Source organism: Camarhynchus parvulus, chromosome 15 (genome assembly GCF_901933205.1).
Source record: "Camarhynchus parvulus chromosome 15, STF_HiC, whole genome shotgun sequence".
NCBI lineage: Eukaryota > Metazoa > Chordata > Aves > Passeriformes > Thraupidae > Camarhynchus > Camarhynchus parvulus.
In genome coordinates, this window is record NC_044585.1 from 13,067,329 (window position 1) to 13,085,736 (window position 18,408).

General features: G+C 47.6%; 1 protein-coding gene across 3 annotated transcripts in view; it reads left to right on the plus strand.

Annotated features, from left to right (window-relative positions):
* The window catches only part of TMEM132C (transmembrane protein 132C), a 172,852-nt gene that overhangs the window by 135,566 nt on the left and 18,878 nt on the right, over positions 1-18,408 (plus strand). For all 3 annotated transcript variants that reach the window (XM_030958567.1, XM_030958569.1, XM_030958568.1), the window contains exon 5: positions 13,525-13,668. In XM_030958567.1, coding sequence (XP_030814427.1) covers positions 13,525-13,668 — 144 coding nt within the window. The remainder of the gene's footprint in view (positions 1-13,524; positions 13,669-18,408) is intronic.

Here is an 18,408-nt window from a genome sequence, read left to right on the forward strand (position 1 = left end):
AACAGGAGGCAAATCCTGCTACGCAAACAAAACATTGCAGAACAATAAGAACGTGCAGGGAGACACAAAGTGAATTATTGGCTGCTGGGTGTGCTGATAGCAGAATGCTCCCCTGGAAGAGGGGTGTCAGAAACCTCTGGAGAGTTCTGTGTGTGAGCCAAGCTGACCCAGGTCAGGGGCTGGGTCAGGGTTCAGTGAATCTGAGCTCCTGAAAGGGAAAGGAGGGACAGCAGGGCTGGCAGGGGGGCACAGGACGCACTTGTGTCAGTTCCTGGCGCCGCATTGTGAAATCTGGAGGTGTTGTTCTTGCGGTGTAGTTTGGGGGTTGTTTTAAGTGTTGGTTCAGCTTTGTGGTACTGCCCCACCAGAAGAAGACATCTTAAACAGCAGTGCCTATTTGAAGTGACAGCTGATTAAAATTCGGGTTGTTTAACACAGCCACAGAGGCAACACTCCAGCTGCCACACGTGCCAGCAGAGCCGGCAGAGTGAGCTGTGCTCAGGAGGATGCTCCGGGGCTGGGGCTGGTGCTGGAGCTGCTCAGGACTGTGCCAGCCCAGAGCAGATGGAGGAGGGCAGAGGGCACTGCCAGCAGGAGCAGAGCAGCTCCAGAGGCTGCTGCTTGCTGAAGGTTGCAGCTGGCAGAGACTGGAGTGGGGAGGCCGGGGAGTTCCCCGCTGGTGATCGATCTGCGGCCCCTGTGAGCAGTGCGGGCTCTGCAGAGCTCAGCCATGGCCAGCCAGAGCAGGGGCTGCTCTGCCTGCGCTCCTGCGGCACAGAGCTGCTGCTGCCAGGCCTGGGGAGCAGGACAAGGGGCTGGGACAGCATGGCATGGCTTTGTTTGGGAGAGGGAATGGCACTCAGCAGTCTCCATGGCTGCATGGTGCTTCTCCTCTGGAATAATGCACCAGTTCTCCCTCAACTCGAGTTTGCTCATTAGCTGTAGCTAACAGGTGGTTGTGTGGACTTAACTGGTAAATACACATCCACTGTCCAAGCTAACTCCAGACAGCAAACATTATTTTATTTTATTTTATTTTATTTTATTTTATTTTATTTTATTTTATTTTATTTTTTTTATTTTATTTTTATTTTATTTTTTTTATTTTATTGTATTTATTTTAATTTTTTGTTATTTTTTATTTTATATTTTATATTTTATTTTATTTTTATTTTATTTTATTTTATTTTATTTTATTTTATTTTATTTTATTTATTTTATTTTTTTGTTATTTTATATTTTATATTATTTTATTTTATTTTATTTTATTTTATTTTATTTTTTATATTTTATTTTTATTTTATTTTATTTTATTGTATTTATTTTAATTTTTTGTTATTTTTTATTTTATATTTGATTTTATTTTTATTTTATTTTATTTTATTTTATTTATTTTATTTTTTGTTATTTTATATTTTTTTTTTTTTTTAATTTTTTTTTTTTGTGTTTTTTTTGTGTTTTTCCCTGGAGGGTAAATGGTCTGCAGCTCCTCAGTGTGTCCCTCCCAGGAGGTGCAGCTGAGCTGCCAGGGCAGGCCAGCTGTGTTTGCAAACAGAGCAGTGTCTCAGCCAGCCTGAGCTGAGGTGGGATAGCTGTGGCCCATACACAAAACCAGAAGGGGTTTCTCGTCATTGGCAGCTTCCAGTGATGATTTTGATCTGTAAAGAGAGTTCTAGTATTTCTGGGGGAGGCCTCACTCTTCAGCAGCAGGTGAAATGTTTGCTTAGCAGAACCGTGCATTGTCCAGGCTGAACTCTGATTGCTGAGGTCTGAGGTGTTCCAGCTTGGACAGTGAAACGATGGAGACAACAGCAAATGCCTTACTCTAATGGGATGTAATGAGGGAGCATGGGGTTAAAGCATCACCAAGACTTTTGTAAGGCTCAGTGTTTTAATGAACTGCCCCCACACCTTAAAAACCCAGGAACTTTTCACCTTCAATTTGCTCTGGCTGCGTGTTTGCCTTGCCCTGCTCTCAGTTTACAGTTCATTATCCAGACAGGTGCTCATCGCTGGGCATGTTTGTCATGGAATTCACTCAGAATCTGCACTTCAAACTCACTGCTTCTGCTTGAGGGAGATAAAGCACAGGAGCCAGGACGGGGCTCAGCACAGGGCAGAGGACAGAGCTGGCACTGTGCTTCTGGCTCTCCTCTGCTGAAGGGGAGCAGCAGTGCGGATGGCATTGGATTCATCCATAACCCCAGAACCAGAGGGGTACCAGAACCTCATCAAACCTCACCAAAAAACCACTTAAAACAGGCCCTAATGCCCAGCTCTCCATGTGAGCCCATGTGCTGAGGGAATCCCCAGTCCAGCCCTTATGGCCCCGTTGCTGTGGGGTGTCCTTAGACCCCAGTTAAACTGCAAAGGGAATCCACACAAACACTGGACTTTCCCCTCAGAAACAGATCATGCCTAATATTTAATGCTCCAGCACCATGGCATGACCACCAGCACGCTGGTGAGAGAGGGAATTTCAGCAGGCAAATGGAAAAAAGTGCCACTGACATTAATTTTAATCAGCTCCCAATCATCTGATTTGTCCTCTGTATTTTTTTTTTCCTCTAGCAGAGCTGATTGTCTTTCTGCAAGATTTGTTACCCCACAGAACAATAATACAGGCTGTAATGATGTAATTTATGGCTGTAATTTGCTTTTGGAAATCCTCTATTAGTGAAAAATAGCAACAGCGCAGTTTTATTAATTGCAGGAGGTGACTGTTGAATGCTGAGTGTCAGAGCCAGAGGAGTGACTGTGCTGTGCTCTGCTCCCCAAGGTCCTGTAGGAGCAGAGCTCTGTGTCCTTTGGAGCCTGTGGAATGAGCATTTTGCTTAAACTAAATAAGTGTAAAAATAATTCAAGTTCGCTGGGAAGTTTGAGGAAATGACAGAGGGAAGCATTAGCCTGTAAATTCAGCATTGAGAGGCACAGCAGAGTGTTAGTGCACCCCATAATGTGCTCCCATACTCATGGCTCTGCAGAATTGCACATTTATTTACACCTTCTACCCCCAAACTGCTGCTTGCAGCTCAAGCCTTGAGCTTCATTACTGAGCTCCCCTCTCGGTGTGCCATGCCAGGGAGAGCCACTTCATCTCCTTTCCTTCTTTAATGGGGACATTTTTTACCCTGGCACAACACTTTTATTTCCATTTGCATAAACCAGACTTTACCAGGATGTAGCTTGGGGGAAAAGCGTGCGGGCAGAAATCACCTTTGTGTGATTTAAAGGTGAATTCCCTTCCTTTTGTGTTCTGAAGCAGCACTGGGCTGGCCGAGGGCCAGGCTTGCTGTAACCTCTGTGCTCTTGAGCTCTGGTTTTGGGGAGCTGACAGAAGGCAGGAGCCTCCTGCTGCTCAGATGATGTCAGCAGCAGAAAGCAAAGCCATCCGTCTCAGCCCTGGCTCCTCAGCATCACTTTGTCCAGGCTCCCCTGTGCCTTTCTTTGGGAAGTTTTACACAGCTCGCTGCTTGGTGGGGCCAGCAGAGGAGCCTCTCTCTGGAGCTGGGACAAAATGTCAATTGGAAGTGTGGAAAAGCAGGGCTGGGAGGGAGCTGCCAGCTGGCACAGGTATCCTCAGGCATATGCTGTAAGGGTGCCTGGGAGCTGCAGGAACCAGCCTGGTGTGGGAGTAAATAAATCCCAGACTCAGTCATTCCTCCTCGCTGCCCTTACCTCATCCAAATTACGGGCTGCTCGTTAAGCCCTGGGAGCTCTGACAGCAAAAATAGGAATTGTCTGGCGGGGTGGGAGCCACATGTCTGTGTGCGCTGGGTTCTGCCTCTCCTGGCTCTGTGGCTCGGGCCCACTGCAGTTGACTCATCTCTACAATGGCCATGGCCATGGATTTCCCGAGTTACAGTGCAGGGTTTGGCTGACAGGATCATTCTGTACTGCTGCTTCTGTGGGAGGGAAAACTCCCTGCTTAAATGGGGATGCTGGTCTGCCTGCCCTGCTCCAGCACTGCCAGGGCAGTTCTAGCCCTGAGGAGTAAAAATCAGAGTAATTCCATAAGTGGAGCCAGCTTTGTGGCTAGAGGTGATGTCTTTTATTAGGTCGTCCAATAGAGTTGGAAAAAAGGCCAAGCTCTCAAGCACACTGATCTTTTTTCAAGCCTCTTTCAGAGCTGGAAGTTGCTGTGAGATGCTCAGATAAACTTAATGGTCACTGGGATTGCTCCAGGTTACACTGACAGAGAAAATGGTGCTTTAAACAAATGGGTTTGGTCCCTTGGCCTGTCATATCCCTGACTTACACAATGATCAGAGCAGCCCCTTTCAAGGATGCTTCCCCAGCCAGGAGCCTCCAGCAGGGTCTGGACAAGCAGCCCCTGAAGGTAAAACGTGTTTCTGCTTGAGGAAGGGGGAAATAATTGCATCTGTGGTTATACATACTGTATATATTTAATTTCCCTCCTTCTAGATGTATGCCAGGTTTGGTTTCTATAAGGCCCACCAGTCTATCAGACATGTGTCTGATCAATAATTTAATTTTCCTGTGTCACTCTCTCATCTTTTTAACCACAGTGAGTTTCTGATGTCTGTACAGTATCTGCTCCCATTAATGCAATAATCTTGTTCCTGCCCTCTGTGTGCTTTGCTTATGTGGAGCTGCTGTGAAGTCAGTGAAATCAATAAACTATTGGAAAAGGAAAAATCATCTAGGTACAAGGATAGGAAATAATAATGAGTATTTTCTGCATTTTTATGGCCACTTTTTCACAGTGGTTGCAGAAGAGTTTGTGGTGTCTTTGTTACAGATTTTGCTTATCAAAAATTAAAACTGTACAGCCAAAATGAGAAAGGAGCAAGTAGAAAATTCCTCTTGCTGATTTCAAACCAGAGTGAATGAAAGTGAAATACTGAAGCAGAAGCTGCCTGCTGCTCTTCCACTGTGGTTTGAATGAGGCTCTGACATCCCCAGATTTCAGCAAGTGCATGGCCAAGAACTGAGGAGCTTCAGGAGCTTGTAGGACATGAGCTCTGTCTATTAGAAGGAGAAAGCAGCTCATTAATAGTCCATGGCATGTTAATCTACCCAAATAAAACAAGTTCACAACCTCCAGAGCAGCCATAAAAACCATCCCTGTATCACACAGTACCCCAGCTCTTTAAAACAAGAAATTGTCCTTGGGACTTCATCCTTGAAGTGCATGAAGCATTTAAAATTCCTTCAGCTCAGTGGCAGAGTTCAGATCACCCTCACCACCCCCAGGTTAATGCTCTTCACATGTTTCCTCCTCTCTGCCTCCCAAGCACTTGTCTGAGGGTGCTCATCAGATAAAAATTCTGGGTATGGCTACATACTGCAGGTGTTTTCATACATCTGCCAGAAATTAAATGTGTGTAATTCATGCACTGCATAAATGCATAAAAACAGGAGTTTTCAAGAGAGCTTAGGACAATTTACTGCTTGTTTTATCAAGTGTAAGTGTGCTCAGAAGTGCCTGCAAGTGTACTCGGGTCCCTGAGCAGCAGTGCTCTGAAGCAGCAGCAGCAATGGTTCTCAAGTGTGTGGGGCTCAGAGTAAGGGCTTTTAACCTGTCACTTCACTCATTTTCATCTGTCTCCATTTCCTATGCTAAAAAGAGCCAGTTATGGCACTGGAGTTGGAATATCTCAGGTAATCACTCACATTTCCAGCCATAACTACAATTTTTTTCTCTCTAGATAATGTTTCCTATGTAAGTGCTTTCATTTCTGAGTCAATTTAGCTAAATATTGAAAGTGAGAACTGAAATGGCACAAAAAGGAGCAGGTAGTTTCCTCTGTTACAAATAAGCATTTCTAAAAAAATCTGTTTTTTTTTTTTTTAGTTTGGGTATATGCTTGGAGAATTAAAATGTAGGATTCTGCTTCTCATCTTCTCCACTCACTTTAATGTCCTTATTCTATATTTTAAGTGGTTACAGAAAGATGAAATGTGGGGTTCTGTTTCCCATCTCCTGCAGTTGTCCTGAAAGGTTTTTGTTACGTTTTAATAGGTTCCAGAATTGTTTCCTTTGAAGTCATTCTCAGTTCCAGACTCTTCCTCCACACAGCAGGAAATGCCATCTTTCTTTGCAAACGCAGATTGGCCACTGAATCCTGGCATGGCTGATCAGCCAACAGAGAGCAGAGACAGCTTTGCTGTAATGTTTGGGTTTTCCATCTTTAATTTTATTTCTTTATTTAATGTTATTCAATATTTGAGCTGTTCCTGGTGGGATTTGGTGCCACAGCTCCAGCAAGGCAGAGAATGCTCAGGTGTTCAGCCAGGTGTGCTGGGGATCAGCTGATCTGGGTGCTCCTGTGTAGGAACTCTCAGCTCACTCTCTGCTCAGCACTGGCACGTGGAGCCAGGATGGGGCTGCTTTAGAGAAATAATAAATTCACATTCAGGCAGTGGAACTTCACTGGTAGAAATATTAATGCAAGTGCTTAGATCCTTATTTCACAAGGGAGAGGAAATAAGATTTCCTGGTTAGTCTCAGTGCCTGTGGCAAACTCATACAGCTCCAAAATTAAGTTTTGAATTGGTTTTATGAGCTGCATATGATAAAGTTGGTATAACAAATACAGTGAAGTAAATATTTACTTCTGAAACCAATTTGTTAAAAGAAATCTGAATTTGATTCTCAGTTGTTCAGATGTGGAAGAAGTGACAGGAGCTTCAGAGGCTTCATGGTTCTGGGTTCTGTGGTTCTGTGTCTCTGATTCTGGATTCTGGGGTTCTGGGGTCTGCAGTTCTGGTTCCTGTGGTTCTGTGTCTCTGTGGTTCTGTGGTTCTGTGGTTCTGTTGTTCTGTGGTTCTGGATTCTGTTGTTCTGTGGCTCTGGGTTCTGTGGCTCTGTGGTTCTGGGTTCTGTGGTTCTGGGTTCTGTGGTTCTGTGGCTCTGTGGTTCTGGGTTCTGTGGTTCTGTGGCTCAGTGTTTCTGTGGCTCTGGGTTCTGTGGCTCTGTGGTTCTGTGGCTCAGTGGTTCTGGGTTCTGTGGCTCTGGGGTTCTGTAGTTCTGTAGTTCTGTGGCTCTGTGGTTGTGGGTTCTGTGGCTCTGGGTTCTGTGTCATTGTGGTTCTGGGTTCTGTGGTTCTGTGGCTCAGTGGTTCTGGGTTCTGTGGTTCTGTGTCTCTGTGGTTCTGTGGCTCTGTGGTTCTGGGTTCTGTGGTTCTGGGGTTCTGTAGTTCTGTAGTTCTGTGGCTCTGTGGTTGTGGGTTCTGTGGTTCTGTGGCTCAGTGGTTCTGGGTTCTGTGGTTCTGTGGCTCAGTGGTTCTGTGGCTCTGGGTTCTGTGGCTCTGTGGTTCTGTGGCTCTGGGGTTCTGGGTTCTGTGGCTCTGTGATTCTGTAGTTCTGTGGCTCTGTGGTTGTGGGTTCTGTGGTTCTGTGGCTCTGTGGTTCTGTGGCTCTGTGGTTCTGGGTTCTGTGGTTCTGGGTTCTGTGGCTCTGGGTTCTGTGGCTCTGGGGTTCTGGGTTCTGTGGTTCTGGGTTCTGTGGTTCTGGGTTCTGTGGCTCTGGGGTTCTGTAGTTCTGTAGTTCTGTGGCTCTGTGGTTGTGGGTTCTGTGTTCTGTGGTTCTGTGGCTCAGTGGCTCTGGGGTTCTCTAGTTCTGTGGTTCTGTGCTCCTGCCTCTCTGGACCTGGCTGTTAGGGTTCTTCCTTGCCCTGGCTCCAGAGCTGAGGTGAGCAGAAGGGCCGGCTGTCCCCTCTGCAGGGACACAACTGCCGTTCTGTCTGCCAGGGTGATTCCTTTCCCATCAGCTCTGCGGGAGGGGCATTCCCAGCAGAATTTAAAGCAGAATTTCTCAGCATTTGTCCCTTTGGGAAGGTTCCTCCTGCTCCTAACCCAGGGGGTGCCCATTGCTCCTTTCCCTGCTGGCCAGAACCATTTCTGGCCTTTTCACATGGACTGCTGATCTGATTTTACCTTTTTGTTCACAATTACAAAACTCCTGCTGTCACAATGATGTGGGTAGAGCCCAGAGCTCTGGCCCTGGCCCTGGGTCAGGGTGACCTGGGCAGTGCCAGCCTTGCCTGTCACCACCTGCAGACAGAACCAAGCAATTTAGGTGCTCCAGCCCCTTCTTCCTTGTGACAGATGATAGAATTGCATTTAGCAACACGGTCTGCATCTGCTAAATCAAAGTAATCATGGGTGATGCTCCCTCCTGCGCGTCTGGATGCTAACAGGATGGATTCACTGAAGGAAAGTGGGGATTAGTCATCCAAGGATCCAGAGATATTTCTCTGCATCCCTGTCTCTTAATATATTCTACATCCCCCTTCTCTGTCTGCAGAGTGTAATTTATCAGGACTCCAAAATTCCACTAGCAGGGTATTTGAAAACTGTGCAAGCAGGGAAGAGAACTGAATGGTTTGTTGCTAATGCAGGGGGCCAGTAATTAAGATTTATCTTAATGTGGAGACTAAGCAGAGACAGGATCCTTGATGAAAAGGGCATTGCATTTGCAGAACGCTGAGTTCCCATTCTGAAGAGACACTTAGATCTTGGATCATAAATTACACTGTCCACAAAAGCTGCAGGGAAGATGGAGCTGGGCCCACGAAATCCCATCCCAGCTCTGCTTTCTCTGCTCCTGGCCCCAGGAAGCTGCCCCTGTGTTGTGGCAGGGCTCCAGCCCAGGAGAAGCTGCTGAGGGCCCCAGCCCAGCCCTGATGGGCTCTAAATGTCAGAGCCACCTTGCTGGGCAGTGGGGAGGATGAGTCTGAACCCTGCCTGGTGTTCCTGCTCCACATCCCCTCCCTGGCCCTGTGCAGGGCTCCTGGAGACTGAGGTGAGAGTTCTGCAGCAGAGCACCCAGATCAGCTCATCCCCTGGTGCACACCTGAGTCTCCTTGTGCCCTGAACAGATCTGGGGATGAGCCAAACCCTTCTCAGAGCCTCCCTGGCCCTGTGCAGGGCTCCTGCAGAGCCCCAGCCATCCCAGGAGCAGGGGCTTGAGGCAGATGCTGGGCATGGCAGGGGCAGCAGTGCCAGCCCCAGCTCTGGGTGTGCCCAGGGAGATGTTTGGGCTGTGCCTGTTCTTGGGGCAGGTGCTGCCCTTAATTCCTGTGCCCTGTGTGGTGTTGTACTGACCAAAGCTTTAGCAGAGAGGAGACACCTCACAGTGCTGCTGTGCCAGCTGCCATCAGCATCCGAAGGAAGCTTTGAGCTCCTTTGTTCTCCTGTCCTTGTCAGGAGCAGACTGCAGCAATGGCAACTTCTACCCACAAGTCTGTTTCTTATGTAGATTTGGAATGGCCCGATTTTTCTCCACAGTTAATTTGTTCCTTAGCTGACATTTTCCTTGGCAGTGCGGACCTCAGAGTCATGGAGTAACCTGGATTCAAGTTGCAGCCATGGAGAACCTGGGTTCTCCATATTTGGAGACTGAGGATGCTGTTAAGGCAGCAGGCTGTCCCCTTTTGGTGTCTCTCTTGGACAGGCATCTCCCATTTCTCCTGCCGGTATCACTCACCGTGAAGTGAAAGCCCTGTATTAGAAAGTGATAAATGAAGAGCAGGATTGAGAAGTGATGGGCCAATGGTACTGGAATCAAGTGAATGAGCAGCCCAAAATCCATCCAGCAAAATCTGCCCTTGCCCACTGCTGCCAGGGGCTGGCTCTACCTCAGGGGTCCCCAACCATCCAAACCCCTGGTCTGTAGGAACTCCTGCTCTTCTGCAGGCTGAGAATTTCCAGAGCAGAATTCCTTCCCCTCCTGCACCCTGTGGGTGTGGGTGTCAGAGGCCCAGCTGGCAGAAAGCACAATGTATAATTTACTGTTAATCGCGGGATTATGGGGATAAGCAGAGTCTGCTGCCTGCCACTGTTGTTTCCTTAATCAGCTGTAATCTCAGCAGCATTAATGACTGAACCCACACCCAGTGTGCTCCCACATCAGCCCCACAGCTGCCTGGGCTGTTTGCAGCTGGCACGGGCACTTCACATCTCCCCGTCTCCATCTCCTCTGGCAAACGTCAGTGTTCCTCAGGGATGGGGAACCTCAGTGGGAGCACAGCCCAGCTCCTGGAGCTCTCCTGGGTGGGCTGTGTCCCCACTGCAGCCCTGCCAGCAGCCAGCACTTGCTGCTCTGTCCTTGTCCCGTGAGACAACTGCTGGGTTCATTTTAAGGGTAACAGTGCCCAACTGCCCTTTCCCACACGCTCCTCCAAGCAACTCTCCCTGTCAAAGCATAGCTGGCATTTGTGTGTCCTTCAGGTCTGTGCCACAGGTTTGTCACTGCTGTGGCTGTGAGAGGGACAGATCTGAATGCTGAGCCACAATTAACATCATCCTGGGAGACTCCACTCTCAGAATTTCCAGCCTGCACACTGGACCATTCTCATGACCTCAGGCTCCCATGGATTTCTCTTGATAACACCATCTAATCGGATTTAGAGTTTAATTAAACAGCTGTCACTTTGCTTCCTCATTCTGCCACAATTTAATGTTGAATTAGTTCCTGAATCAGCCATGGCTGAATGCTTTGCCTTCTTACAACTGAGAGCTTGGATGAACATCAGGTTTGCTCTTCAGCTAAGCCCAAGCAGCACTTTGTATTCTTGCTCTTTGTGCAGGTTCCCTCACTGAGAAGGGGTGGAATAAAAAGTGAGATTGCTGCAGAGCCAGCTCTGGGGGTGCCTAGAACACATTTGCTTTGGGGAATTCTCCCCCCTTGCTAAGAGAGAGGTGATTTTTGTGCAAAGCAGTCCTGCAGAGTTTGCTGTGAGCAGCACACTGGGTGCAGCTGGGGAAGGAAATGCTGAGGCCAGTGGGCTTCATCCAAATAAACCTGACACAGGCAGGGCCATGGCATCAGTGCAGCTTTGTGGTGCTCTGAGCTCCACAGCAGCTCAGGGAGGAAAGCTTGGAGATCTCCTGCACAGTGGTGGTTTTGCATCAAATTCTGTCAATAAATTTTAAAGTAATTTCTTACACACAAAATTCAATAATTTGCTTTCAGCTGTCTCCTTTGATACCTCCTTGAGCCTAACCACTAGAGTTTTCCTCTAATCATTAGAGGGAAATTTGTTCTTTAATTATACTATTTGTTAATTAAATGTGTTTAAATAGTAATTATTTCCTTCACATGTTATACCCATTGAAGGGATGCCCTGGTAACAGGAAAGGCCTTCCTAGCAGTTTGTAGATGTTCTTCAGGCAGGAAAGGCAGCTCATTCTCTGCAGTGTCAGTCAGATGTTGGTGGGATTTGGACATTGTGCTGCCAAGACAGTTGGAGGCTTCCAAAGCCAGGGCTCCAATCTCCCTTGTTTCCATGAGGATTATCTGTGTAGCTCTGTTTCAGCTGTGGAAGTGCCAGTGCTGGCTTTTTTAGAGTTTGCAATTCACTTACAGGAACTTCTTTCTGACCTGGATATTGATGCTGACTTACAGTGCATCTGCCTTGTGTGTTTTTTCAATTTACTCTACTTCCCTCATCTTTGAATTTCTTGGGGAACAAGTCCAAACACTGCTATCAGATGCTTCCAATTTTTTTGTCACATAAAATAAATTTCATTTTAAAACTCTACTTGCTGCCTGCACAGAAAGTAGATTTGTTCTTGGGGGATTTTAAAAATTAAAGAATGTGGAAATGGCCAAGATATTGTGATTTTGAAAAGTGCCTTCATTTTAAATGAATTTGTAGTCTCTCTGAAAGTTTCTTAGGAATGCTGCCTGTGTACTCCTGAATTAGCCTGCAATCAGGACAGGATATTGCATTTAAAAATGAGACCCAGAAGCCCCCACTCTGCTGCTGATGGAAGAGAATTGTTGTCCTGGTGGTGCTTGACATGTCCTTGAGGATGGGGTGTGTGCTTGTCAGAGGATATTCAGGGGGTGGGAGAATGCAGGGAGGCAAATCTGGGTGCTCATGGACAGACAGACAGACAGACAGACAGACAGACAGAGTCTGCTTGAGCCCCTTTGATTTGATCTGTTTCAGTTCAGCCTTTGGGGAGTTTGGGCTGTGGATGTTTCCTGTGCTGTGCAGAGTTTTCTGTCAGGTTTGTGGTGATTCTGCCTGGATTGCCTTTGGCTTTATTGCAGCAATATGAAGGGAACACAGAGCAGGCAGCAGTTGTGCCACGAGGCTATTCCACATCCAGGGATGGAGGATACATGCTTCTCTGTTTTAGTTCTAAACAAAAAACACAATAAAATCAAGGCTTTGTTCCTTGGTCTCTTTTTCTGGTTTGTTTTAACTATCACAGGGCGCTTGGAGCCTGAGGAAGGGAAGTGGCAGAGCTGAAAATTGCTTTTAGTACAGTGTGTAATACATTAATTGCTTATACATCAGTATTTCTTAATCTGTGTAATAGCCATGAGTTATGGCTGCTTCCAGGGGAGGTGGAGGCAAAAGGTTTCCATCTGCTCAGGGCTGAGGCTGGGTGGGCACCAGTCCCCTCCCAGTGCTGGGGTCTCTCGTGCTGCAGTAGGAATCATTCAGGGCTCTTCCCTTTCTAGAACAGTCAACATTCCTCTTTAGCATTTCCTTTTAAGTTTGATGGGATTTCTTAAGAGAGCTGCAGGAGAACCTGAGCAATAACAAGTTGCCAGATGAAAAGGAAATGTGACCTAAATTTCAGACTCACTAAACTTGAATTGAAAACAGTATCAACAGTGTCAGTGCCCCATTTTGCTGCTGTTGACATCAGTGGCTGCAGTCCTCATGACTTCAGTGCTGAGGAATTTGCTGAATATTTTATTCACTTTATATTGAAAGCTGAAAAGTTGGAGAAAACGTTGAAGTTTTTCCTGCATGGGAATCTTGGGAATACAGTTCAGGAGTTCCAAGTGTTAGCCTGGTTGATGGTGCATTGAAAGGCTTTTACATGTCACAACCCCAGCTCAGACTTCAGATTTCCTGGTTATTTCCCCTGCAGTTAACAGCATCACTAACTCCTTCTGGATTCCTTACATTGCTTCATTGGCCATATCAGAGGAAATTAAATAATCTTGAAACAGTTCCAGACACAAAGTTCACGGAGAGGCCCCGTCTCTGCAGTGGGCTTGGATTCATTTTTACTTTGGAGGCTCTTTTATCCTTACCCTAAGGCAGCAGGCTGTCCCCTTTTGGTGTCACTCCTGGACAGCATCTCCCCATTTCTTCTGCAGCTGGTATTACCCATGAAGTGAAAGCCCTTGTATCAGAAAGTGATAAATGAAGAGCAGGATTGAGAAGTGATGGGCCAGTCAAGTCAGGATTGAGAAGTGATTGCCAGTCAAGCCTACATTGGCAAAAACTCTGAAATCACATGTTGGAAGGTGAATATTGGGAATAACCCCTCCTATCTCAAAAGCAGAAGATACCTGTGGGGTGTGCCTGACCTGAGTTTAGAGAATGGTGCTGCTGAACAGAGTGCTGAGTGTTTATCCAGCACATCAGACAGAGCTGGGGTTTCATTCCTTTCACCAGGCTGCACCTCTCTGGGATGAGCTGAGACACTTTAACCACCCAGAGCTGATGTGAGCAGTGCTGTGCTCTCTGGGGATGAGCTGAGATCTCCAGCTGATGTGAGCAGTGCTGTGCTTTGTTTTGTGCAGGACACGGAGATCCTGAACACGGCCATCCTGACGGGCAGGACGGTGGCAGTGCCCATCAAGGTGGTGTCCATCGAGGAGAACAGTGCTGTGACAGACATCTCTGAGTCTGTGGAGTGCAAATCCTCCGGGGAGGACGTCATCAAAGTAAGTTCCTGCCACCCAGCGGCTCCTGGGCTTTCACATTTCACAGGCAAAAGGGAAACAGCCTGGGAATGAGCACAGCCTGGGCTGCTGCAGTTCTCCAGCCATTTGTTTGGGAAGAATGTTTTCCTGAAGCACCCTGTCCTTTGATTAGCACTTGGGGCCTTGCTGTGCTCTTCTCTTGTTTTCTGCAGAAATCATTTACCTGCACTAAAAGGGTTCCTCCACACGATGTTTGCACCATCAGAACGTTCTGAGTGGCGTCCAGGAGCCTCCCCTGCCTGGGGCACTCTGGAGCTGAAGCGGAACAAATAACTGGAGGTTAACACAGCATTTATTGGGATCAGGCAGGGACATTTTCAGGTGTAACTTCTCTCTCTTCAGGGCTGGTTGGAAATTGCTCAGATGGTGGGAGAAGGTGTCTCCTGTGTGTTTGGAATATATGCAGAACCTCTGGAGGGATGTGGCTGTGGCACGAGTGCTCGCTGCTGTAAAACACACAGCTGGCTGAAAAACACAGCTCAACTAAGTGCTTGGAACAAAAAGGTTTGCTCATCTCATCATAAAGGAAAAAAGGCTTTTTAAATTTTTTTTCCATCTAGAATGTTCTTGTTTCCACAAAATTTCTTTCTTTACATGGGGAAGTGGTTTGGGGTTCAAGGCAAATTGACATCTTCAATTGGTTCAGATTTTAAAAAGCACTCAGAAAGCTTCAAATGAGCACAGAGGCCTTTCATCCTTAATTCATTTTGAAATTCTCCATCAAGCTTTTATGTTCAATTCGTTAGAAATATCTTCCTCTGTGAAATCCTGGTGTAGAGACCTTGTTGGGAGTAACCTTCCTGCTGAAAAATAAAATCCAGTCTTCATAAATTTTGTTTTTTGGGCAGAGCCCATGGCACAAGGGCTGCGTGCCTGAGTTTACAGCTCATGTAACGCCCATGGATTACCTTAAACCACAAACTTAGGGGAAAAAAAGGAGTTATTCATGAGAGCTATTGAGAGCTATTTAGTACTCATATTATCATCTGGAGGTTCAGGCAGATATTTTTGTGTGCTTTTAACTGTGTGGAATTTCTGGTAGTTTGGGTTCAGCCAAACCTGACAGTGAGGCCAGAAGCTGAAGATGCTCAGTGCCTGTCTGCACTTGGCCTGTAATATTTAGTTAGCAAATAAATGTCCTTTGTATGGTTCCTGCAAAGAGCTTATAGGTAATGCTCCTGCCCAGCAATTGGCCATCAGCTCAAAGCTAATTTATATTAATTTTTACTCCAGTTGGGCTGAATTACATTGTTCTCAGTAACAGAACTCTGTAGAAATCTGAGTTTAAGATCTGCAAATAGCAGGTAAGAGTTTCCCAGTGATCCTCATGGTCCCAGGGCAGCTCAGTGCACAGTTTGAATCTGCTGACTGCTACTCCTTTTACTTCTTTTATTGTCTCATAGTTCCCAGTCTTTATTTCCAAATTTACGGCTGATTTCATGAACTTTAAATGCCTTTGAGTGCTCTAGACCTTCACACAGTGGTCCAACCTTTTAAAAGTGGACACAAGATTTATTATGGCACTAAAAAGGAAGCAAAAGCCAAATTTTATTTCGCCAAGCTGGAATTTACCAATAGGATCCATCTGTCTGGATGCATTAATGGCAATTGCAGTTGCATGCAGGGGCTCCTTGCCATCTGCAGGAGCTCAGGTGGATTTTGCTGCTTTTGCTGCTGTTCTGTGCCCTTTGCTCAGGAGCAAGCCCTGCTCAGGCTCCTGCAGTACAGGTGTGGTTCCTGCTGGGAAGAACACAACAATCCCCTTCCCTGTGGTTTGAGGTTTGTGCTCAGTAGCTGAGGAGCTGCCAGCGCAGTTCCCACTGACACACCCAAAATAACCTGAGAGCCCTGGGACAGCAGCAGCAGCTGCATCTCTGTGAGCCCAAGGCAGCAGCATCTCTGTGAGTCCAAACCAGCTACATCTCTGTGAGTCCAAACCAGCTGCATCTCTGTGAGCCCAAGGCAGCTACATCTCTGTGAGCCCAAGGCAGCTGCAGCGCATCTCTGTGAGTCCAAGGCAGCGCAGCAGCATCTCTGTGAGTCCAAGGCAGCTGCAGCAGCATCTCTGTGAGTCCAAGGCAGCAGCATCTCTGTGAGTCCAAGGCAGCAGCAGCATCTCTGTGAGTCCAAACCAGCTACATCTCTGTGAGTCCAAGGCAGCTGCGCAGCATCTCTGTGAGTCCAAGGCAGCAGCCTGGCTCTCTGCTGGCTCCTCCTTCCCTTCCGATGCTGTATGAACACAGAGTCACTTGTGTCAAACTGAACACCTTTAAAACAGGGGAGAAAGTCACAGCATGGAAATGCCATTGTTTTGCTGCTCTGAAGCCCCGTGACTTTGAAGGTTTTTCTTCTGGCAAATGTGCTATGTTATATTCTGAACAGGATAACAAGTGGAAACTCCACCTCCTTGCCCTCCTCCATACTTCCCATAGTGCTGTGATTTCTGGATCAGTGTATTCAGCAGAGCAGCAGAACTTGAGAGAAGCTTTATAGAAATGAAGCTTTACCACACCCTCCTGTCAGATGCCAGCAGATAACCAGGGCAGCAGGGCTTGGAGCTCGCACAGGAGCTGTTCTGTCAGGAGTGGGCAGCACCACGCCAGCAGCCAGCCTCTGTGGAAGCTGAAACTCAGAATGGGCATGGACTGAGATACATTCACAATGAAAGTTGTAAATACCTTGCCATCACATCATAGGCAGAAGTTTCAAGGGCAGCTGAAGAAACTGCTGGACTGTATCCTTGCAGGCTGCCTCCCCTGTGCCATCACCCAGCTGCTGCCTGCGCTGGGGATGGAGAGCCAGTACAGCCCAGGTGAAAAATCACAGCAACAGCACCTCAAGTTCCACACAAAGTGCTTCAGAGTCACCTCCAAAGCCCCAACACCAAGTCTGGGAAAGGAAATGGGAGCAACCACACCAGTCTTGTGCCAGCTGCAGGTGTGATGGGAGGATGGTCAGTTTGCTCCAGACCTGATGAATGCAGTCAGAAGAGAGGATGGTTTGATTCTGCTTTGCTTTTCTGCCCCTGGTTGTAGTTTACTCACTGTGGGTCTGTGTATTGTACATACACACTGAGTTAAGGAATGACAAACACTGTGATGGAAATGCACAGCCCCTGCCCAAGCTGTGAGATGGAATTAAAAGTGATTCCAGCCTGGGATCCTGCCCTGCCAAGCAGGATATCTGGGGCCATGCTGCAAATACGGGCTGCCACATCCCCAGCGAGCAGGAGCCAAGCTCTCTGTGTGTCCCCATTTCCAGAAATTGCTTGACTGGAGAGTGCACAGAGCAAGGCAGATTTTGGGTCTGTGATGATGTGAGCTGCAGAGAGCTCCTGTGGCTCAGCACAGCCTCAGAAGCTGGTCATTTGGGAGCAAATAGATGCCCTCCAGTCCCAGCTGGCATTCCGTGCCCCTTTTACTCTCTCAGTTCTGTCGTGGTGAATGATGTTCAGTTAGTTAAATGTACTGCTGCTGCTCTGCAAGGCTGCCTCTGAAATCTCCCTAATGAGATTAGATAATGTACAGCCTTTGCCCTGAGAAAAGCTCTCTTGCTTTGGGGGCTTTCTGCTTAGTTTTGCTAATCTGGCTGCTGATACTGAAAGTGCAGCCCCTGCTCAGCAGAGAGAGCCCAGATTGCACCCAGACCATGGCCCTGGTGTTAGCCAGCTCTGCTCTGCAGGGCTGGGGGTCCCAGCTGGGCTGTGATGGCATTGCTGGGAGCCTCAGCTGAGCACTGGATCCACTCTGTGATCCTCTGTGTTACTGGTCTGTGTTACTGATGGATCTGTGTTATCTGTCCTGAGCACTGGCTCCCCTCTGTGATCCTCTGTGTTACTGGTCTGTGTTACTGATGGATGTGTGTTACTGATGGATGTGTGTTATCTGTCCTGAGGTCTGGATCCCCTCTGTGATCCTCTGTGTTACTGATCTGTGTTACTGATGTGTGTTGTCTGTCCTGAGCACTGGATCCCCTCTGTGATCCTCTGTGTTACTGGTCTGTGTTACTGATGTGTGTTGTCTGTCCTGAGCACTGGCTGCACTCTGGGATGGATCTGTGTTACTGATGGATCTGTGTTGTCTGTCCTGAGCACTGGCTGCACTCTGTGCTGTGCAGCTCCCAGCAGCACCCAGCCCCTCCAGCAGCCAGCCCTGGGTGCCTCTGGGAGCTGCAGGTGCCTCATTCGGAGGGGTGCAGCTGAAAGCAGCTCACGCAGGCAGTGCTGCCCTGCTCCCTGTGCCACAGTGGGAATTGTTGCTCAGCCATCCCACAAAACAGACTCATTCTTTGGGGGTCACGGGTGGAAAGGGCTCTTGGGGTTATTCCTGCACTGATGTGAGCAAAGCAGGCCTTTGCGGTGTTCAGGTGAGGGTTTTCCAGCCTGCTGGGCTGTGTTTGCCTCTGTGCTGCTGGAGGCAGCTCTGGCTGCCCTTCTGAGCCCCTGAGCTCCAGCTGCATCCCTGGGAGCCAGGGCTGGCCCTGGGACTGCAGCCACTGGAGCAATCAGCAGCTCCTGGGATGGAGGTTTCCATTCAAGGCTGCTCTGACATTGCCACAGAGCTGTAAATAATAGCATGGAAGAGCTTTAACAGGTCTGAAGCTTTAACTTTTATCAGACTTAACCAGTGTAATTTGAAGAAATGAGTTCTGTGGGCCTTGAGACAGCTTCAGTTTTCCACTAGGTTACTGATTATTCAGGAT